This window comes from Brienomyrus brachyistius, unplaced genomic scaffold (assembly GCF_023856365.1).
Source record: "Brienomyrus brachyistius isolate T26 unplaced genomic scaffold, BBRACH_0.4 scaffold105, whole genome shotgun sequence".
Taxonomy (NCBI): Eukaryota; Metazoa; Chordata; class Actinopteri; order Osteoglossiformes; family Mormyridae; genus Brienomyrus; species Brienomyrus brachyistius.
This window is the reverse complement of record NW_026042380.1, coordinates 106627-130073: the sequence shown is the minus strand read 5'-3', so window position 1 is coordinate 130073 and position 23447 is coordinate 106627. Positions and strand designations below refer to the sequence as shown.

Sequence of the window (23447 nt, the reverse complement as noted above, 5' to 3'; positions counted from 1 at the left end):
GCAAAAAGGCTGAAGGGGCCTCGTAAGGAAGGATGTCTGGTAAGGAATATGCCAGGAATCATACAGCATATTTTACAAAGCATAACATATTAATGTTCTAATGGAATCTGATATTATCGGATAGTAAATAATGTAACCTGAAACAGCCCAGTGAATACCAAATGGCGATGTCATCCGAAGCGCCCCGGATTATAATATATGTTGTATAACACACTGCATTAGAATGCATGTGGAAAAGGGGTTACATAAATCTCTCAAATGACGACAAACCGCTCACCGCATTGTCCTTTCTCTGGCTGGCTGAGAATTGACTTTAACCTGCATCTATGAGCTGCGCATTAAATTAAAACACGGGGCAGCCGGCTTGACAGCAGGCACGGAGACGCACTCCCTGCTACTGCCCTCTGCTGGACGCCAAAGGGCACTGCGGCCCAGCCTCACAGCATTCATCACGTAACACATCAACAATCCAAATGAGTTTTGGGCTGAAACGGCCCGGGGCTGTGCTGGTCCGGTGTACCTGCCAGAGCCTTGATCCGGGAACGCTCGAAGAGCCGCGCCGAGCTGTTCTCGTTGTCCCATTCGGTCTCGGCGGCTAGGTCCCAGCGGTTGTTGATGTCATTGTACTGCTGCTGTATCTCCAGGCTGTCGAAGTCGGTGGGGGAGATGGTGCTCATGGTGTCCTAGGCCAAGGGTCGACCATCCAACCTGGGGGGGGGGGGGGGCGGGTAGTTAACGACCTTCATAAAAATACCTGTGGCTTGTACAACTAATTCGTTTCAAAAGATGCTTTGGGTAAATGGGAACAGACGCGGGGGGGGGATTTGGGCACAAAAATTCACAGCGTCGACCCAAAAAGTAAGGGGGTTAGGTGGAAACCCTGCCCATTCCAGATGTTTGGTGTTTGGTCCCAGCCTGAAGGTCTGGCCTCAGAAGGGGGGGGGGCTGCCCTTAACCCCCCCGCACCCAAGCCTGAGGTCCGCTCTGCCTGTCCAGAACACACTGCGAGATGGAGGAGGGTGGATTTTGCTTGGGGGCGGGGGGGGGCTGATCAGAGCAGATCCTGTGAGTGACCCCCCCCCTCCCCCCCCACACACACACATGCTTCTCTGCCCTCTATTCAATGAGTCGACATACCATAAAGTAACACATTCCCTTAATGAGAACCGGCTTAACGAATCTTTGGTTTTTAATGAGCAGAGAAAGGAAAGCTGACAGAACAGCATGCCTCACTTCCCCAGCTCGGGGGGGGGGGCAGCTAGAGCCATCCTGACCCCCCCCCCCCAATCTGTTTTGGACCGGTCCTGACTCTGTCCCATTTAGCGACGGGTCGATCCATCTCGGCTATTTTAAGGGCTGCCTCGGCCCCAGGGGCCGTGCTGCCGCGGTGGAACCAACCGGCGCTAATTTCAGCCACAATACAAATGGAGCGGGCCGGTTTCTGGGGAGGCACGTCCCCGATAGAGAGCGCCGGAGTCACGGCAACAGTCTCCGTCGGAAACTTCAGATCGTATACTTTCCCCACATTCCGTGATCTAGTCCTTAGCACCTAGACCGGGTCAATTTATTTCACCGGGGGGGGGGGGGGGGGGGGGATGTACAATTTTTCTTTACAGAGGATGATTTTATCCAAGCGGGTCAGACAGTCCCTGGAGCGACTGGGGGTTAAGGGCCTCGCTCAGGGGCCCAATGATGACATCACTCTGCCGACCCTGAGATTCAAACCGGCAATATTCTGATTGCGTGGCACGTAGCATGTGGCTCAGTGGGCTATTCCTCTGTGCCTGTGATCAACAGGTTGGCGGTTCAAGCCTAGTCCTGGCATAATGGCAGCCCCCCCCCAGCCCACTGGGCTCAGCAAAAGGCAGCTGCCCCCCTACAGCCATCTCGCTCTCATGGAGTGAAGAGAGAATTTCTCCAAGGGGAATCAATACAGTATCAAATATTAAGAGTGACAGATATTCATAACTACAAAAATGTCACGTTCAGAGAAATAGGCACCGAGTCTCGTTGTCGAGCCTTGACAAATGTCCATCAATACTTTGGGGGGGTTAGCGGTCAAACTTAAACAGGAACCAGTAGGTAAGTCGAGAAACCAGGAATGGTGGCCGGGTGCTGATCGTACACCTTTGGGTGTGATCAGCCGACCATCGGGACGGACTGTAACAAACACCAAGATGCCTAGAGGCCTTGCATCATGTGACAGACGTGGACACCCACCCCCCCCAATTTCAAGCCCGTGACACTGTACTGCACACTATGTGATTAAGAGGCTAAACACACACTGCCCAGACAGACGGAAGCATCTGGGATTTAACCCCCATGGTCTTTCTGCCGCTCCAATCCCCTCGCGGCTAAGGTATCGTACTCGCGTTACAGTTTCAGGTCCCGGGCGATCTGCTGTTGTACCCTTTCAGCAGATTTAGACCTGCTGTTGTACCCTTGAGGGCTACATTTAATTTTCTTCTATAATGAAAAGCCAAATAAATTGGTAAAGGGTAAAATTACAGGCTATTAACCTATGTAGGGCACTCGAAACGCATCTACTAAGCAAATCATTTTCAACCAAAAAGAATAACAGCAGAAATGTGCTTTATAAGTGTGTTTGACGTGCCGGAGGTTGGAGGTGGGGGGGTGGGGTGTGAGGGCAGGGGTCACGGAGAGGTCATTTGGTCAGGGGGGCTCCCTGATACATCAGCGTGACAGATGTTTGCCTCAGAAGTCTCCTAGGTCGTCAACGTCATCAGTCAGCAGACACCCCCCCAGCACTCTCTGGGATACGCCTCCCCCAGCCCACGTAGGCCGCCAGCTAGCAGTCCCGGCTGATGTATTAGCCACGGCACTGGCAGGCGTTAGACGTTAAGTACTCTGGTTTCCATCAAAAACCACCCCCCCCCCCCCCCACACCCACCCTACCATTGGTTAAACTGGTCAAGTTCATAAACAACACCAAACAACAGCTATGTGCGTCCGGAAGACCCAGCCTCCCTTCCAAATGAGGACGTCTAGCCGCAATTGTACAGATGTAGCCACTATTTAAAAGGCTGAAAAAATGACAAACTGGAGCGAATTAAATCACTAGGCGGGAAGATGAGGAGGACAGAGGCGGAGCAGGACGGCAAATGAGGTCGGAGCTCTCGGCGCGGCGATGGCGGATGCTCGGCGCGCGTCTCACTGCCCGGCCTCGTTCGCATAGGACCCTCATCCCCTGCTTATTCCCTAAGCTTCTGTGAAGACGCTGCACGGGGCAGGGAGGCTGGAAGTGCCATGCCGCTCTTTGATGGAGGGAAGAAAGGAGGGGGGCGGACAGGGAGGGGAGAAACAGGGAGGAATGTTAATGAGCCTTGGGGAGAGACATGGCAGCCGGGATGCTCCCCACGAGGTTTGACAGAAATGGAGAAGCATTTGCATGGGACAGGAGGAGACATGAGAGAGAGAGAGAGAGAGAGAGAGAGAACCCAGAGGGGGCAGTAACTGCTGCTGATGAGGGGAGATTACAATACCGGGGGGGGTGGGGGTCCCAGAGGAGCAGATGGGGATTCTGAGTGGTGGGGGTCCTGAGTAAGGCAGATGGACGGAGCGATGGGTGGGGGCAGGGGTCCATGTGAGCCAACGAGACAACAATGGAAGATAAATTATCCTGTGGTTGGGGGGTAACAGGGGTTCGAGACGTCAGGCACCGCAAGCGGCCCTGTCTTCTCTGTGAGGCTAAGAGATGGCAAGCGTGGTGCATCACAACAAGATAAACAGATGAAACGAACGGCAAATCCCATTAGGGCCTGTTCAGGAAGCTTCCAGGAATAGCACTGCACAAGGGTGTAATCATCCCTTGGATTAGCACAGGAAACAAAGATCCCTCTCTCCATGTGCCCAGGATCCCCTGAATCATATCCCTTCATTCGGCACCTCGGCATCAAATAGGACACCCCTACGTCCGGGCTGCAAATAAGTCCATTGCTGATGCTAGGGGGGTGTTATCTCGAATTCAGGGCAAAATATAAAAGAGATCCAAGTTCAGTTATGGGGGGTGTGATGTGCATATTTTGCCAACTGTGACTGAGACTAAGAATGCTGTCGCTGCTCATCCTGCCTTGGGCACGGCCACTGAGGAGAAAGAGGAGACCAGAGCAGCCTCTGCCTGTGGTGCTGTAGGAGGTGGTGCCCCCTGCTGGCCGGATGACTAAATCGCAGTCTCGACCTGACTGATTAACCCTGTCACACACAAACCTCTTCCGGGCCCCGGGAACCTCGAACCAACAGTACACTTTATAATCCTGTAGAAGGAGCCATCTCTGCTATCGTGTCATACTGCTGACCGCGGTATTTTCATTAGCTGAAAGGCACTACCCTGCTGACTTGTTCTGGTGCCTCGATTCCTCGACAATTTGCTGAAATAAACTCCATTAAGCTTATTAAAGCATCCAAAAAAAACATTCTTCCAGGTCAATGTTTCTCAACCCAGTCCACATTTTTGATCCCTCCCAACGTTCAACGAACCTGTGCCACTTTTTTCGGTGTTCTTGATTGGTTGGGAAATGGGAGGGAGCAAAAGTGTGGACTGTCTGGGGGGGTCCCTGAGGACCGGGTGGAGAACATTGTTTCAGGTAACGTGCAGAAGCGGCAGCTGCTGTGGGCTGGGCAGTTAGCATACAGCTCTTTTGTGGGCGAGAGGTTTTTCAAAGCAAAATCATGCGAGCAGTTTTATAGACGCCTAATAAACAGGACCCTGTGGAGACCATGCGCACTTGGGGCCAACCCTGGAAACACTCCAAAGATGTGGGCAGTAGGGGGACTCTAGGGGGACTGTGAATTCGACACACAGCTGACCTGTGAAATGCCCCAAAGTTGCCCAACGGATTTGTGGTCCTGCAGTTTTAACTTAAATTGAGTTCACATGGAAAAATTTCCGATTATGTTTAAATCTAAACGAATGTTAGGAAGATGGTGGAATGTGCACTTCATAGTTGTACTACCAAATCCATCTTCAATTTCCAGTGAGTTAGCGGTTGATTCTATAAAAACGAACAGACTCCTTTTCAATTTTTATAACACAACATGCTATAAAAAGGGAGGGCAAAGATATTCTTAGGCAATCCGAGATCGATTTACTGTGGCATTCATAGATTTTTTTTCTCTATTATAATTGGACTGCTCTCCTGCGTGTTTAATTGCTGCAGGTTTTTCCGTTCCATAAAACCGGTTTCCATCTCGATGAAAATGTGCCTAAGAATGGGAAGAACATGTACCGTTTATTTATTTAGCAAGTATGTTTATCTGACGTGATGTACAACTGAGCAGAGTCAGACAGTCCCGGGCAGATTCAGGGGGAGGGAACGGAGCCCTTGAATATGTCAAGTTATTGTACAATGGAGCCCAAAGCGACATGTTAATGATAATGTTAACTGAGGGCCTAGAATTTCACCCACGCAAAAGCCAAAAGGTGGGATTTGAACCAACTACCTTCTGAGCACAAAACACCACATTCAAACCTACTGTGTACCACAAGACAGTGACACAAATGATTGGTGGATCACTGTCAAAGATGTGGAAGAATCTACAAAGTGACAGAAGCCCGATGCACCTCCTCGACTGAGGGTTTGGGAATCGTCCCAAAAGCTGAAAACTTCACGTCGTGTCCCAGAGGTTCTAGCACTTAATTGATCCTTTGGTATAAGTACAATTAAATTCCTAAGTTCAGCTGCCAAGGTACAGAGCATCCTACACTAGAGATCCTGGCGTGAGTCGCGCTGTGCTGTAAAAACGCAGATCACCGAACCCACATTCCGACTCGAGGGAGAGACAGACGGCGTTCATCTCCCTCAAAATGCTCCTCAGAAAATATCATTTGGGCTCCTGGTGGCCCGTGGGAGGAATCGAGCGGCCGTCATGTCCCTCAGTGAAGCCCGTGGCCTGTGGAGTGACAAGATGCGGGCAGCTGACGGCACCCCCCCCGGAAGCACGGGAAGTCCACCGGCTCAGCCCCGTTCCACTATAAAATGAGGGGGCATGTTTTTGTACCCGTAAAAGCCACAGGGTTGCTGGGTAAATTGACCCCAAAGTGGCATTACGACACATTATATTATACGCAACCCTAACAAGCAAGAAGATCAACGAATTTCACCCACTGATAACATCAGAACGCATTTTTTTTTCCTGCGGAGGTTGATATTTCTGCTCTCTACAGTCAACACCCACAGAGTGCACACCAGATTCCTGGTAATTCATCAACGGACAAACATACAGATTCAAAACAAGCCCAAAAAAACTGAGTGAAGACAAGCTTGCTGTTAACTTGTACTTGTTTATATAAATTGTGGCAAATTAAAGACCAGTTTCCCGGTACATTTTAATTTGATGTTCTGTGTAACCGCCTTAACATCACTTGGTAACCCACTTAGGGATCCCGAAAGGTTGTGACCATGGCAACGCTGATTACCTGTGACCGCAGCGTTGCCGTGGGCAGGGCCAGGATGGCCTTTTTTGGAAATCGTGGCGAATTAGCTCTGAATGGATTAGCCACTCAGAGGTGGTGACAGCTGACAGGGCAATGAGCGTTCACTGCAGCGCCATCTGGAGGTGGGAGGAGCAAAACGGCAGCACTCGCAGGCCAAAATCATCTGCTAGACCATGCTCCCAATCTCACTAGGAAGCTTCCTGATGTGCAGCAACTGGCCAGCTCACATCCATCAGATTTAATGATGCATGTGACTCAGCGGGTTAGGATGCTGTGCTTGTGATTAGAAGGTCCCAGCGTTGGTGCCATCGGGCCCCTGACCAAGGTCCTTAACCCCAGGTAGCTCTGGGGACTGCCTGACCCCACTCACTCAGTAGTATGCTGCTTCCAATAAAAGTGTTTGCTAAATAAAGTGTTTGTTTATTCTGTCTCCAATTGCTAAATAAAGTGAAATATTTACTCTTTTGACTACCCAGTATATGAATGTTTTATTTATTCTTTTATTTTTTAATTTAATCATTAAATGACGACTCTTCACTGAACACTGCCGACGCCCTCTGTGACATAGAACGCAGAGTCACTGAACACTGCGGACGCCATCTGTCACCTTATGTAACACAGAGTCACTGAACACTGCCAATGCCATCTGTGACACAGAACGCAGAGTCACTGAACACTGCGGACGCCATCTGTCACCTTATGTAACACAGAATGCGGACTGACTGAACACTGCGGATGCCATCTGTCACCTTCTGTAACACAGAACATGGAGTCACTGAACACTGCCAATGCCATCTGTGACACAGAACGCAGAGTCACTGAACACTGAGGACGCCATCTGTCACCTTATGTAACACAGAACGCAGAGTCACTGAACACTGCGGACGCCATCTGTCACCTTCTGTAACACAGAACATGGAGTCACTGAACACTGCAGACGCCGTCTCTCTCTCAGAGGGTGACAGATGGAGTCCGCAGTGTTCAGTGACTCTGCATGCTAGGTTACAGAGGGTGTCAGCAGTGTTCAGTGACTGCGTTCTGTGTTACAGAGGGTGACAGATGGCGTCTGCAGTGTTCAGTGACTCTGCGTTTTGTGTAACACAGTACACGTAGTCACTGAACACTGTGGATGCCCTATCTCACCTTACCCAAAAACATCCCCAGGGGCACAGAGATTTACTGTTCCATTTGTGTCAGCAGATCCCGACTGCCTCAGAATCCATGGGGGATGGCAGCCACATCCTACCACAGCCCCACACGATCAGGGTCAACTAACCCAACCCACAGATACAGACACGTACGCACAGATACAGACTGTGGTGTACGGGCTGTCATACAGGTGCACAGATACAGACTGTGGTGTACGGGCTGTCATACAGGTGCACAGATACAGACTGTGGTGTACGGGCTGTCATACAGGTGCACAGATACAGACTGTGGTGTACGGGCTGTCAAACAGGTGCACAGATACAGACTGTGGTGTACGGGCTGTCATACAGGTGCACAGATACAGACTGTGGTGTACGGGCTGTCAAACAGGTGCACAGATACAGACTGTGGTGTACGGGCTGTCATACAGGTGCACAGATACAGACTGTGGTGTACGGGCTGTCATACAGGTACACAGATGCAGATGCACTCACAGGTACACACATACACACACACACACTCTCACATGCCCATCACCAGCCGCTTTCCCATCATCCTTCAGGCCCTGCGGCCGCGATGGAAACCCCGTGACATGACACCCACCCGGAGTACGATTACTCTGAAAAGTCCGGCTACGATTATGCTGAACGCCACCGGAGTTTGGAAACAATCGCACTAGGGCAACTGATGTCTGCGGCGCAGACATTTAATCACAGTCGGGGCCGTGTGAATTACCAAACGCACACGCTGCCCTGGCACTCAGTGGGAACACCCCCTCCTGTACACGGTAGAGGTGTGCAACACCCCGATGGGTGAAAGCCCAGCTTCTTGGCATCAACAACAAAAAAACAACACAAACACGCTGAAATATGCAATGAAATCTTATGCTAGGAACAATATCCGCATTGCCACCTAGGTTCCTGGGCTGCCTCGACGGGCAACTTTTGTTCCATGTCTCCCTTTCCCACCAGACAACAGGAACCGAGACCTTTATCCTAAATAAGCCTGTGAAACGTAAAAAGCTTGCAGATTGTACACGGAATGATTCAACGTGGAATCGCATTCGTATTTGCCCAATTTTCAGTTGGGGAGAAAAGCAGTATCGGAACTACGACGCAAGAAACACCAGTTGCACGCAAAAATAGCTATTCTGATTCCCGATTCGTAAATGAATCCTTCTTTTGAACCGGATTATTTTCAGTGAATCGGTCAAACTGATTTTCAATCTAAAAGAATCGAAGTTTTCGTACTTCGACGCACTGCACAGGGCAGTATTAGATTCTAATAATCGAAAAATGTTAGACAAATTATCCTATAAAAACACAGAGACGTTTCTAAATTCATTTTACTTTTCATAGAGCGTCTATAGTCATGTTGCCTTCAGTGCCTGTAATACTGTAATCCAATATATTTGTGCTATGTGCATCTCAAAACATGACCCAAAGTAAACTCAGAGCACCATCTAGTGGGGTAAAACAAATACAGCAGATGGTTCATGAAGCCTCATTTTGGAAATCACTACTCCTGATTCTTGGCGATGGACAAGTTAGCGAGTTCGGCATGTTCAGTTGAAACAGTTACTCGGTGATTCTCGTGAGACTCATAAGACCGATAGGAGACGTTTATGAACTTCTTAATGTATTATTATTATTTCTTATATAAAATGCATATAATTATATTATTGGACACCATCAGCACTCTTTCTGTTATTCAATTAATTTTGTTTGCCCTAAGTTTATTTACGTGATTGCAAGGTTTTTCAGAAACACAATCGCTGCGTTGTACCTGGTCTGACTTTAGGTCCACTTCTATCTCTTCTCCCCACACTAAGTTAGCGCCCGTGGAAGTGGTCAACCAAACAGCAAAGTTTACTGCTATAAACCCCACCCAGTAGTTCTCGGCCAAGCGAAAAGTAAGGGCTAAAAAAGGTCCCGGAACTTCCTCCAGTGAACAACAATGGGGGGCGAGTTCCTGTGGTGGGAATGTGACAGTAGATCCTGATTCCTGAAAAATGATATGGTTCCTGGAAAGGATTCTGTGGTGGGAAAGCGAAGACTGAATTCGGAATGGTTCAACATCCATTTTAAGGACGCATGATTCAGAAGATGGAGCGGCAAGTTCAGACACGGCAAGTAGCTCTTCATCCTCATTCTGTCACTTTTTATTTCGATAAGCAGAGCGAAAGTGCCTGAAAAACTAACACAATGTACAAAAGCTATTAAATCCTACCAAACAATCACAGCTGTGCGTGTGATCATATTTGCTTTTTACTTCCAAGCAAACACAACCGAAGGAGCACAGCCAAAACAGCTGTCTCGTTATATAGCAATGCAGAAACTGTTAGAGAGAAAAGATTATATTTATCCACACAATATGAAAGAATGTATTGATAAAGCAGCCATTTTAAGCTGTTAACTTGTCTAAGTAGACACATTAACTAAATTACACTGATCAATTAACGTTCTGCGGACAATATGCCAGGAATAAATGGGGATTTTAATATCAAATATTGATATATTCTCTTTAATTATTGGTTATGCAATAAACTTGACATTCACATCACAAGCCCCGTAATATGGGCCTGTACCTCCAGGCTGGGAGTCCCAGGTGTTGTAGGGTAAAGTCATTATTTTCTTTATTTAAGAGACCCCTGATCCCCCCACCCCACCCCACCCTGCCCCGCTTTCTCCCACCAGGGAAATCAGAGGGGTATTTTTATTGAATAATCCACAGCTGGTGAGAGAAAGGTGTTACGCACCCCCATCTCTTCCATTATTCATGCTCAGTGCTGGGCGGTAGGCTTTGTTTTGTGACTGATCATTAAATGCACATAAACCTGCTATTCATCTTTTGGCCACCGGGCGCACTGTGACGCGTTCAGCCCCCTCAGACCTTCCCGTCTCTGTGGAGACCAATGGCCTGCAGGCCACACGCCCTCCTCCGTCATCCGTGCGCCGAGACACTAATCTGATTTCAGTTACCCGCTTCTGTCCCGCTACCTTCCCTAAATGCCCTAATAGAGGAGATTAGCCCCAGTTGACCCCAACCAGGACCGAAGGGACCTTATTCCTCGGGCAGTCCAAGATAACAGGGTTTTGAGGCCTCATGTTTGACCCGTGCACCTGCTCTGCGGTGCAGCCATGACTTTCACTCTGCCAGCAGGTCAACCGCAGCCAATCGGCTTCTTCGAAACGGTCCCACAGGCTTCCGGGAGGACGTCACGGAAAGCGAGTACGCAGCTCCTCTGTTCACGTGTCTCCTGGATGTGCCTCAAAGCGGAAGATTGTAGGGGGGCAAAAAAAAAAAACGGATTGGATCGTAGAATGAATATATGCTCGGCTAATTAGGCCAGGTGACGCGGCTATATTTAACGTCGACTTCCTGCGCTACGTGAAACGGGGAAAATCTGTGTTCAAGGGCGGGGGGGGGGGGGGGTGAAAGTCAAATGGTGATGAGCACGGCCTGGCGGCGTATCTCTGGCTGCTGGCTCAGGGTCTACGGGGCAGGGGGCCCTCAGATGGCAAAGGAAGGGAGGAGAATCTGTGGAAGTGTCCTACTACTAACTTCCTAACTGCATTACAGAAGCACCTTTAAAAAGCTGGTAAACTTGGAACCAATGCCCCCCCCCCCCTATGGCACAGAAGGAGGATCGGAGGAGAACTTCCAAATTTCAGATAGCCTTCAAGCTGCCCCCCCCCCCCCCCCCGGACCATGAGATGCATGGTGAAGTGAGTAACGTCAGCATCCACGGAGTGCACCACACGTAAACACGGATCACGTCGCATCCGTGCACACGCTCAGCCTACGGCAGCCCACTTACAGGTCTCTCCTCCGGGAAGGCAGGGCTGTTTAAGCCCCTCTGATGATCTCGGTACTTTATATCGGTGATTTGTGACCTCATCATTCTGTCAACGTGGAACGTAATAAAACATCATTTCAAGCAAGTATATGTGGGTATATATAGTTATCCAGTGCTACATATCTGGGTTTAGGTTCTTAATCTGATTCGCAAAGCATGGATACAGACACACACACACCGAATCTCTTACTGCTATATGACGATGCTCACTTTACCTCACAAGAAAATTTTCCGCCTTCTGTGTCAATCAACACAAAACACAGGATTCATTCTAAGACTGAATCCAAAACTAAGGGCCTCGAACCTAAGTTAAGAGCAAGGACTTAATTAGTTACAGGAGCGCTGCTCAAGATTTCGGGCCCCATAAAAGCATATCATATTCTGCCCCCAACTCAAACCAGTCTAATTATGTTCTAATTTTTTAGTGTCCCAGAGGTGTCCTATGAATCGTCCTACCATTACCCCATTTACGTCTCCACTGATCAAGTATAAGCTGGTTTCTTAGTACACAGAACCAATGAAAAGATGCTCTACAAACATGAGCAGACACTGACCTCTCATTCTTGACGAGAGACTGTATCTGTAATATATCCATATAGTGCAGTGTGTCCCAATCCGGTCCTCAGGGACTCACAGACAGCCCACGTTTTTGCTCCCTTAACAAGAACGTGAAGCAAAAAACATGGACTGTCTGGCAGGGAGCTGAGGAGGAGCAAAAACGTGAAACGGCTGCGAGTCCCCAGGGACCGGATATGGAAACACTGGTAGTGTAATTGCAGGTTGCAGGTGGCCTGTTTTATGTCTATCTACAGACTTGAGCCTCCATCACAAATCCAGTAATTGAGAGTCCCAGAGGGGCCTGGTAAATACAGATGTCCAAGTATCCGACAGATAATGCTTATCTTATTAATGCTTCTGCTCCCGCAAACAAACACCCAAACAGGTATATTCCTTTCCACAATTTTTCACAAATCACTTTATAAAACTATTAAATATTTAATTTGCCCGGTGAGGAACTAATCAGATGGAATACAATGCCGAATATCGATTTCTTAATAGGCGCTATTGATGTCAGTGTTCAGGTCCCGCATTTAAAGAAAGCCGTTAAATTAATTACAGGCTACGTATCTGTGCTAAACGAAGACTGCTCTTCCGGGATCGATATACAGCGTTAGAAAATTTTAAAGGCAATTATTATGTCATGAAACGTGGCGAGCACAACAGGAACAGGAAACACAAGCAGGTACGGATTGCCGGGACGCTTAACAGGGTTACAATGGGCTTCTCTTTCTTTACTAGGCCGAAGTGTCGATACTTGTTTAAAGGGTTCATCTGACCTGCAATAGCCGTCGCTAAACATGCCTGAATAGTCCATGTTAAGGAAGCGCGATCCACCTTTTTCGCTTAGACGTATCTGGGACTTGTGATCGAGTCTTACACATAAAGAACCCGCTGAGATTCGCTTATTATTGTTTATAGAGACTATGTGGAATAGATAATCGCAACACCTAACCCAAACTAAAACCTGCAATTACTTTCTAATCGCTGGTTAAAAAAAAAAAAAAAACAGAGGGGTGCCCTGAGTCACCCCAATCTCACATGGGACTACCTAAAAAGTCGGGGGGGGGGGGGGGGACATAAACAGCTACGATTTATTTTGGTGTTATCAAGGATTAAGTAGTACAATGAAGCTCTAAAAAGTTTAGAATCTGATTAAAATAAAGAGCTCGCCGTAATTTGGGATACACCTGTTTAGAAATAGGGAGGAGAAAATAGCGGCAGCGAGGGAGGGGTCCCGGCAGGGGGGCTCGTGACGCCGGAGCGTCTGAGTCCCCTAACAAAGCCGCCGGAATAACACACGCTCAGCAATATAGGACATCACTCAAAATCAAAAGATGTTTGCAAAACATAAAACAACGAAGCCTTTCATTAAAAACAAACACATATATCTCTTAAATTGCAAGATGTTAATGCAACAAATAGCTTTGTTCGCCACTTCAGGAATAAGGGGAGGGGTAAAGGGGAGTGGATATGTTAAAATATAGGAAATATTTAATACCTCCCCCCCCCCTTTGTTGTAGGACTGGCATGGCCAGCGTCTACCTCTCCTTCGACAAAGTGCTATGGAGAACCACCAGAATTTAATGTAAATCCAATGTGATCGCATTTACAATGTATCTTACATTTATCCATATCCACAGACAGAGGTCTGTTTGTTATCTGATCGCTTTTTGGGGCATGACAGACGGCTCTGCCCCAAAGTGTTCAAATCAATGTAAGCCAGAATAGCCGAAACTCAGAACAGCCGAAAGTCATCACTACTAATAAAGCAAAAAACGGTATAAATACAGCCATTATATAGCTCACTCAAATAAAATTCCTTATTTTCGACCAAAAAGACGACTGCTTTATTATCTGCACGGATTATTAGGAAGTAATGGTAAATGTATGCAGTTTGCGCGTGCTATGCTAACCTGTGTACATAAAAAAATACAATTCGTCGCTGAAAGATTACTTACATAGAAAGGGAATTCGGATTTAACTAGATGGCTTTTTCGTCCAGTTGCAAAACTGCCTGCATTGTTTTTAATGTAAAGGCGAGGACAGCGTCAGATCGGCTGTCATTTCGGGCTGCATCGTGAGACGCGCAAAACCCACCAAGACAAAATGTACCGGATTCCGAAACGTCTATACAGAATCGCAGGGGTCCCCAGCTTTCTCGGTTTAATTTAAATGTGCACAAAAGCGGACAGGTAGTGAGAGGGAAAAAAAAGAAGCACGGGAAAATGTTTTTAGTGATGCACTGGACAAGGAGAAAGAGGATATAGAAAATGTAATGTTACACATTCAGCCCAGACGCCAGAGCTCCTTCCTGAAACGCACCGTATCAAACACATTTTTTTCAGATGCACCAGGATCGGTTGCATTAAAGTCTCTTCGTTTTGCAGAGGAAATGAATAAAATGTATTTTAAGAAATACATCTTACCAGGTATTGCCGATCTTTTCCCGCTAGTTGATAACCCAAAAATGAAAGATTGCAAATGCGCGCAGCCTATATGTTATTTCTTGGGCGACCTGACTAGATATTGAAACACATAGCCGGGTGATGTAATTTTGAAAGGAGCCCCCGCTAGCGTTATTTCCCGTTAAATCCGTAGAGTTGCTGCCGTCTCTTTCGCGCTGCCGATGCAGCACCGCCCGTTACGAAACATTTATAAATCCAAGAAGCTAAAGAAAACCCATAAAGCGATGCAAAAGCACGGAAAGGAAAGAACGGGGCTGCGCTGCTTGCCCGCTCTCCTGTCCTCCGCCGTTGTCCCTATCTCCCGTTCAACTGGGAGAAGAAAGAATGAATGGCAGTAGAAGAGGAGGGAGCGGGGAGGGGGTGTTTAATCACACACTGGGGCCGTCGTGAAACATGGAGTGCTCCCGACACATCGTGTTAAAAGCATTCTGCAGGTGTAAGTGGGAGTCGGCTCCCGATTCATACTGGCCGACCTATCCTCTCTCCTTCTCATGCATCTGTTTTTTTTTTCTTTCATCGGCAAACGTTTGTTTCTCTCCAGTATAGCAGGGACGTGACACATCCTTTGACTGGCGGATGGATATCACCGGCTGGGAGTAGAGCGGTACCCAGGTGCACAGGAACCCAAGTGATGTGTTGGGCTTTGGGGGGGTCCGGTCTCTAGTACTTAAAAAGAAACTTCTTTATTGCGTTTGTATTCCTTCAGGTTGTGTTGGTGGAAAGTTTTCAGGAGCATGAAACAGAAACGTGAGACCTAGTGTTCCTAACAGTGAACATAAAACAGTGAAACGAAGCACAACAAATCTAATATCACTTATGAGGCCCCTTAGAATAATTAACTGCATTCAGATTTAAATTTGGTTTATTTCTCTGGAGAAATGTCTTGTTGTGCGTGGGCATGTTGCCTTTTAAGAACAAACAAAACAAAAAATTCGATTTGTACTAGCTAAATCAACAGGCTCTGTACTTTTGGGTTCACAGGTGAGTGGATTTCGTTCACCGTTCTGTCCTGGTCTGCCCAAAATGCTTGCCGTGTCACATTCCCTGCATGCTGTTGTGTCTGCTGTCTCTGCAACAATGCAACATGACATTTAAAAGGACGTTTTGCACACACTGCAACACTTGTTTTGAAAACGATTCTCAAGTTTCACCATTCTACATCGTTTTGCTTTAATATTTGTGGTTCTAATTTCTTTGCAAACAAATGCCATAACTGGTTCCCACATATCAGTTGGTCAAGATTACTAATAAACATACTGCTAGATCAACATAATGACCCAAATGAATTTATCTGGTTGTTCTGAAGAGTACAGTACCAATTAATATGTCCTAAAGCTACTGGGAAGTCCTACTGGGATAGCAGTACCTCCCAAGGTGTATGACATCTACAAGTGTCCCTAGATAACCATTAAGATGAGAGGAACTGGGCACAATGGTGTTATGGTGAGCTGACTGCCTCATATGACAGTGGAGAACCCTACTGGTGACATTGGCAGCCGCCTAGGCACCATCTTCTAACGGAAGATGCAAAACAGAGTGCCCCCGCCACAATTCACATACTCCCCCCCCCAACGCTGTGTCCTGCACTCTAGGGCGCCCCCCTGCCCCTGTTGATCTTGACCTTTATTTTTTTAATTTGGCTGATGGATCCACTCCCCACCAAATCAGTGAATTTTCCCAACAGCACTCCCGCCCCCACCCTGACTGGTATGTTACCGCTGGCACCCGTACTCTGATTGGCATATTATTGATGTCCCACAATTTTTTATTCCCTCTAATTTCTCTTTCAGATCCAAAAATACCTCAAAATGCCCCCCTACCCATATCAGCCTATAGGGCCCCTGAAATTAATCTGCCCCTGTGCCCTGTGCAGACCAAGCTTCTATTTTATCGGGGGCCTAGATAGTCCATGTTAAAAAGGAAGCACGTTTCACCTTTCAGCTTAGACATATCGGGGACTTTTGATCAAGTCTTACATGTAAAGAACCCTCTGAGATTGTCATATATATTGCATAGACTTCACATAAGCTTTGACCAGCACTGCTTATAGACAAGACATCTTGTGATCCGAGAAGAGAGCAGCAAGCTGGATGTCTTCCTACAAACCCACATGGGGGGTTGTAAGAAGACAAGCTACACAGTTATGTACTGGATCATCAGTTTTGAGACTAGGATGGATGTAGGCGTTAGAAAAGAGATTGATATACGTAGTGGAGACTAATTTGCATATTCCATTAATAATTTGCAGTGGTTAGCACTGTTGCCTCACACCTCTGGGACCCGGGTTCGAGTCTCGCCTGGGTTACATGTGTGTGGAGTTTGCATGTTCTCCCCATGTCGTCGTGGGGTTTCCTCCGGGTACTCCGGTTTCCCCCCACAGTCCAAAAACATGCTGAGGCTGATTGGGTTGTTCCCTGCCTCATGCCCATTGCTTCCAGGATAGGCTCTGGACCTCCCCGCGACCCAGTAGGATAAGCGGTTTGGAAAATGGATGGAAATTCAGTAAGGTTTCTTCTGCTTCGCGTGAACTGGATGGTTAGAGTTTCATACATAAAACGGTCAAGTATTGAAGATATGCAATTATAATAACGGTTTTAGATTCGTATAGAGTGTGTGCTTTGATTTGGTATATCTGAATGCATGGACCGAAAAAGGGCCATTGTAAAACTGACATTTGTTTAAATTTGCTAGTCAAGATTTTTTATAACAGTATTTAGAACAGTTAAAATAGTCGCAGCTGGTTTGAAGTTAGTTTTTTTTTTTAAATACAAAACAAATTATATTGTTACACGTTCCTGCTGATTTTCCCGCTCATTTAAACTGTTTAAGCGGTAGCCCAAATTCTTTCGCTTGCCGTTTTCTTCTTTCCCTTATGTTGTTCCTGTATAGGCCCTATTGCGCGTTTATTTAGTTAAATGTGGGAAGCAGAGACCACCAAATTTCCAATTTTGCTAAAAATCTGGGGATCTAGAAACAGACCACATGCGGAACCATCTGATTTAGTAATAGTTGCAAAATCCAGAATTGCATTTGGTTTAGGGATCATGTTCAAAATTACAAAAAATAATTACAATGGGCATAGACTGATAACGAAACTTCAAGACAATGGCGGTAATAATAACTAACTGGTTATAACTGATATTGGTTACCGTGGGAAAAAAAATTGACCTATGGCGTTTATTCCAGGAGCAATATTCAGTGAATGAATGTGTACAGCTCACTAGCTTTGGGGAATTCTTTCATCTTTCTCTCTCTCGTTGCCTTTTAAACCAGATATATGTTCCCTTACGCGATTTTATAATTGAAATAATGGCAAAAATTAACAATAAATATGCACCATTTTTGCATATCTAATCAGGCTACTTTAATTCATACACGAGTAAAGCTTTAAAAATAGTTAAAACCAGATACCAGGACGGGGTTTAACTTTATTTGTTCAGGGAGAAGCCGAAAGAACCGAAGCTTTATTCAAGGTATATTTCCACGTTTCAGGAATAACGGAGGATGACGTATATAAGCAAAGGAGAGAAAACAAACGTCAGAGATTAACCAATAGCTGCCGCTATGGTGGGAGGCGGGGGGGGGATCAACAGCGTTACTCACGGAACCAGTGATCGGGTCGAATATACACGCCGTTGCCGTCCGGGCTTGTTAAACACAGAGGTACATATAAATAAACAGCGGGGACATGGATCAAGTAGGAGAAGAGTGACGTAAACCCATGCGGCCAGCTAAGGGACCCTCTCTGGAGGGACATTGCGCTTCAGCCCATCGTAATATCATATGATGATGTAACTTATATAATATAAAAATATTAAGTCTATTGGGATTTTCTAAGCGACATGCCTGTTTACCACCGGCTGGAAGCACCGGCACATGTCGCGACGGCAGCGACCCTGTTTGTGCCCTATAGAACGTTTACCCCCGTCCTCGCGATATGGCGGCAGACGGCGCGCTCGCGCGAGGCGCGCGCCACGGACGTATCTAACACGTGGCCACAGGACGGGCTCTGACGCCTTGCCGCCACTAGAAGGCAAGGGTTTCTTCGTCTGTTTACTTATTGATCGTGAACCACAAGAGCACCTTATGCCTGTAAATAATAGTATAAAATCTTCTTTTATCGGTATATCTAATTATTTATGATGCATTTTTTTATGTTTTCATGTATACCAGCATTTTTTAAGCAGGGACGCAGTTTATTGCTATATTCGCCCGCAACTTGCTGGCAACGAAATTCAGTGTCTTAATTACTACTACGTGATAAAACAGACCAGGCTTCCTCGTCTGCTAAAGTCCCCACCCCAGTCTGATTTCCTTTATTCAGAAGTGGATGACGGTGTGCACCCTGGGACAAATCAAGTCCGTTTTTATTCTGCTACTCCACGTTTTATAGCAGTAAACAAATAGAGCTTTTGCTGGATGTTTGATAACCCCAAAAAAATACACCACAGCACAATGGGCAGACAGTCATCATCCCCCCCCCCAAAAAAAAATGGTTGTCCACATTCCTGTAGGACACAGAGAAAGCGCTGAATGCGGGGTATGGCATCCAGAGCCTGGCCCACACAGTGCTTACACAGGCTCACTTTCTGCAGATTGAAGCGATTTCAAGTAAACCCCCTTCAGTCCACTGGTTATATGGACATGAGCGGTGTTGGGGGGGGGGGGCATGAAAGCTGCCCTGGACAGTGGGATGCAGCTGGACCAGATGCCTGTTATTTCCAGTCACACTCATCGTGTTGTCATTCAGCCAACATTTGAGAATAGTGCCTGTTATTTAGTTTCCTGTTTACTACAGTCATTACGGTTTTTGTTTTTTACTTGACCGCACATGCTCTCACGCCCAGTCTCTCCTCTCTCCACGAGAGATTTCTTGCCAGAAACACAGTCTTTTTATGAGTAGGTACTGCATTTCTGTGCTTCTCCGCCATAGGGTGTGTGTGCGGTGTGCGCGGTGTGCTTGTGAGCGGTAATGAGCTCGGTCGGAGCAGATCTGACAGCAGATCCGATGCGTCCATTCCGGGCCCCGGGCTCCCAAGCTCTGAGGAGCAATGTTGCAGAGAGGCAGAAGATCGGGACTCTGTGGCCCTGACGGAACATTCCGGAGTGAGGCTCTGCTCTAATTACATCCTCCCTGCTCGTCATTTCCAAGGTCAGCTTGCTTAGTGTGTGGAATCCGGGCTTCATTAGGCAATTTACGAGAGCAAACATCCAATCTTAGAGCAACTTCAGATTAAAAAAGGAAAAAGCAATTCCCCTTTTAGGCGTGCAGAGAATTGCCGGCCGTGATCGAGCACCACATTTCGCTCTGAGCTTTATGATTCATATCTCATAATAAAGGACCAACTAAGCATTTTTTTCAAAGTTTTTCTTTTCGTTACACGAATGAACAAAAGACACAGCTCACTGTCACTGTCATTATGAGAACACAAGCACTTTCCTGCAGAGTGTTATCTGCTAATGCTTTTGCTTTTGTTGCAACGTTTTTGTAACTGTTTAAACCACTCACACACACACACACACAGGTTTGTAATTATAACTTTGTGGGGACTCTATTAATTTCTACGGGGAAAACTTTCAGCCTAACATGACGACCTTAACCCTTACCCAACTCTAACCTTAACCACATATTACCAAACAAAATACAAAATCTTTTGGAATTTTTAGTTTTTTGATTGTATTCACAGGTGTTTGTGGAGACCTGAACGACGGTCCCCACAACTTCAAAATAACAGGTTTTTATCACATTGTGTGGGTCATTTGGTCCCTACAATGTAATATAAACATAATTCACACACATACGCACACTTCGAATACCCTCACCTTTTTTCCTGCATTTCAAATGAAAAATGCTTGTCACACAGAGAAAGGAAAACGTTGGGATAATCCTTCAATTGTAAGAAATTTGCCTGGAAAAAATCCTTTATACGACTATGAGCGTCTAGTACTTTGATCACAGGGGAACTAACGCAAATGTAGAATATGTGGCAAGTGGACTAAAAATCAGCCAGTGTTCAATGGGTTATTCTTCTTTGGCCTGTTTGACCTACTAAAGGAAATTTATATCACTCCGACGGATTTTTTTCCTACTCTTCTCTCTGGGACCGACTATTTCTGGTGTCTTTTTTTGTTCATTTCCCCCCTCCCTCGCTCACTCTCTTTTTTTCTAAACAAGTTGCCAAAGGTCACCTTCCTGTTCCACTTTTAACTTGACAATAATTAGATAGAATGAAACCAGGACAGGAGAAAAAGGAGAGACGGGTCGTGTCGGACCCCGGTGGGGGAACGAAAAAACACAGAGCGTAACTCTGAGGTGTTATTGTGTAAAACCTGCCATGTACACAGACGCGACTGAGAGAGAGTAAACACCCGCTGGCTAGTCTCTATGGTCTGCTGCCTCAAAAGAAGTAATGCTTAGAAGCAACATGGCTGCGGAGATGCTAGAGTGCATGGTGAGTTGTGGGGCTTTGCGCGGGTTAGGATTTTGTGCCTGGGCACAGAAGGTTGTTGGTTCGAATCCCAGTGCTGCGCAGAATGAGCAAGGCATGTAACCACAGATTTTCCAGGGACTCGATGACCCTGCTTTACTGCCAGAGAGCATCTCAGCAAGCTTGGGGACTGGTGTGAGAAACTCCTCCAGCTCCCTCTCCCAGAAATCTCTTTTTGGGTCGCCATCTCTACTGCATCACTAAAGCGATTTCTAGTTGCGACCGGTATGCCCTGCCAGTGGGTTTCAGATGTTACAAGTTGGAATGCATTCCTCACCAGTAGGTCCACCAGTCAAGATCTTGTTTCTAACTTGAGCCGTGCACTCAGGTCGGACGTCACAACCCAATTTGAAACCCGTCATACTGGAATATTCACTAGTATTCAGATTTATAGCTACGCGATTTGGCTAATGCGCTTACAGAATTCCACAAAGAAAGTGAAATATTAAAGCATGATAACATTATTCAAGCTGTGCTTCAAAGACCGTGACAGCTTGAGCCCTACACGGAGGAACACGGCAAGAAAATGTGCTCTAGACTTCTGCTCAACTTAGCCAGATAAGGTATGTCAATCAAGCGCTGGTTAGCTGGTTAGCCATCTGATTTAAATGCCTGTTTTGTGGCTTTTATAATGTCAGATGAATGACGGCAAGACCAGATGGACTAGTGGTGAAAATTAATTGGACTGACTAGGGCAACACCAGTTAAGCTATTGCGACCGTTTTACCATACTCTAACCTTCAGTCAATAGACTAGTTCAGATACACAGAAATAAATATGGCAGGAGGCTAAAATCACTAGAATTCCACTAGAGGTTTCTCCTGGAATCACCTCATCACATACAAGCTGATGGTGCGTCGTCCAGTGGCCTGTACTACGAAGCAGGGTTACTCTCTTATCAGGGTAACTTGTCAGATTTAAGGCACCACAGTTTAAATGGACTTATTTGTTCGCTTACATTTTGCCCAGACTACCTTAAATCCGACAAGTTCCCCCGATAAGCCAGTAACCCCGCTTCGTAGTACCGGCCCCACAGCACTCCCTGCCTCTTTCCCAGTGTTTCCTGGGTTTGGATTCCACTCTCACTGTGATCTTGCATATTTTACAATGTTGAAGAAAGCAAAAATATCCAAAAGAAAGATGAATGATGATCTGAGGAAACAAGCTTGCGATATTTTAGTAGCAAACACCACCCCTGCTGGTACTCAGTACTTACTCAGTTCGTTAAGCACCACTAGATGTCTTTACAGTAACTGCTTTACTGCGGGAGCAAACAAGGAATTTCAAAAGTATAGATATGTGGGATTATACTAGAATTTCACACTATGAGTGTTACATTTCTCTTTTTAAAAGGTACTGGAGACAGAAGAGAAATGAGTAGATGCCTTGCACCCTAGTTGGAGTTGACATCTATGCTAGTGCTTAAATTATACCCAGATTGAGTTAACGGGAGGTAGAATCCTTCAAAAAAAATGGCCACACACTGACACTGTGAGCAGAGTTGATCATCTCCATGGTCATTGGACCTTTGGGGCTGCTTTTGGGAAACGGTGATTGCGTCAATCATCCCAACAACTCAAGGAATATCCAAAGCTGCTTGTTTATGAATGCCGTCGTTCTGAGACATGAGTTCTTAGGGAATTTTGTCGTAGTGTAACCTTTTTCATAAGTAGACAGTGGACACTCTTGACATAATGGTAAAAGTACAGTACAGTAAATATATAAACCAGTACCAGATTTATTGTCATTATCAAGCATTATAATCTTATGGGACCACCGTTGTACATGTGGTCCGTCGTTGACCATTATGAGGTACACGACTGCACGGTTTCTGAAAGTATCATACATGGGAAACATCAGTGAAAGTTCTAGAATTTGATTTTAGCAGAAGCTTTTATCCAAAGTGACAAACATTTTAAGAACGTAGGCTCAGACAGTCCCTGGAACAATTGGGGGTTAAGGACCTTGCTCAGGGACCCAAAGATGAAACCACTCTGAGAAATCTGAGATGTAAACTGACAACCTTCTGGTAACAGGTACACCATCCTAACCCACTGAGCCACACACCACCCTTTGCTAAAACATTGTGGCCTTACATATACTAATAACTAATTACTCCATATAGAAAACAGATAGAATTTAAGGGGAACACACAAGTAGTGTGCTTGGCATGGATGTCAACACTACATAATTCATGAGAGGGAAAATTTGTGCAAATGTTTTATGAAATGACCCACATACACTCGTGTTTTACAAACCCTCACTGCAAATCAGGGCATAGCGATTCAGCCTACATCGGCGAGAAGTGGGAACATGATCACCTTGCATTCCAGAAGCCTCCAAAACTGCCCTGGTTTGTCAACTTAACTGTTCCCTTTTAACTCAGGTGTTATGATGTCAGAAATATAACTTCCGTAATTTTCTTTTTTTAAAATACTGTAGACGTGAACCAACACCCTTCTGGTTTTGTG

At 46.2% G+C, this 23447-nt stretch overlaps 1 protein-coding gene across 1 annotated transcript in view; it reads right to left on the bottom strand.

Moving 5' to 3' along the window:
• LOC125727631 (spectrin beta chain, non-erythrocytic 1-like) overlaps positions 1-14885 on the bottom strand; it is a 57882-nt gene extending 42997 nt beyond the window's left edge. The window contains 2 exon segments of the mRNA XM_049004485.1: positions 521-708; positions 14450-14885. Coding sequence (XP_048860442.1) covers positions 521-677 — 157 coding nt within the window. The 5' untranslated portion in view covers positions 678-708; positions 14450-14885.
• Between the last annotated feature and the right edge of the window lie 8562 nt (positions 14886-23447).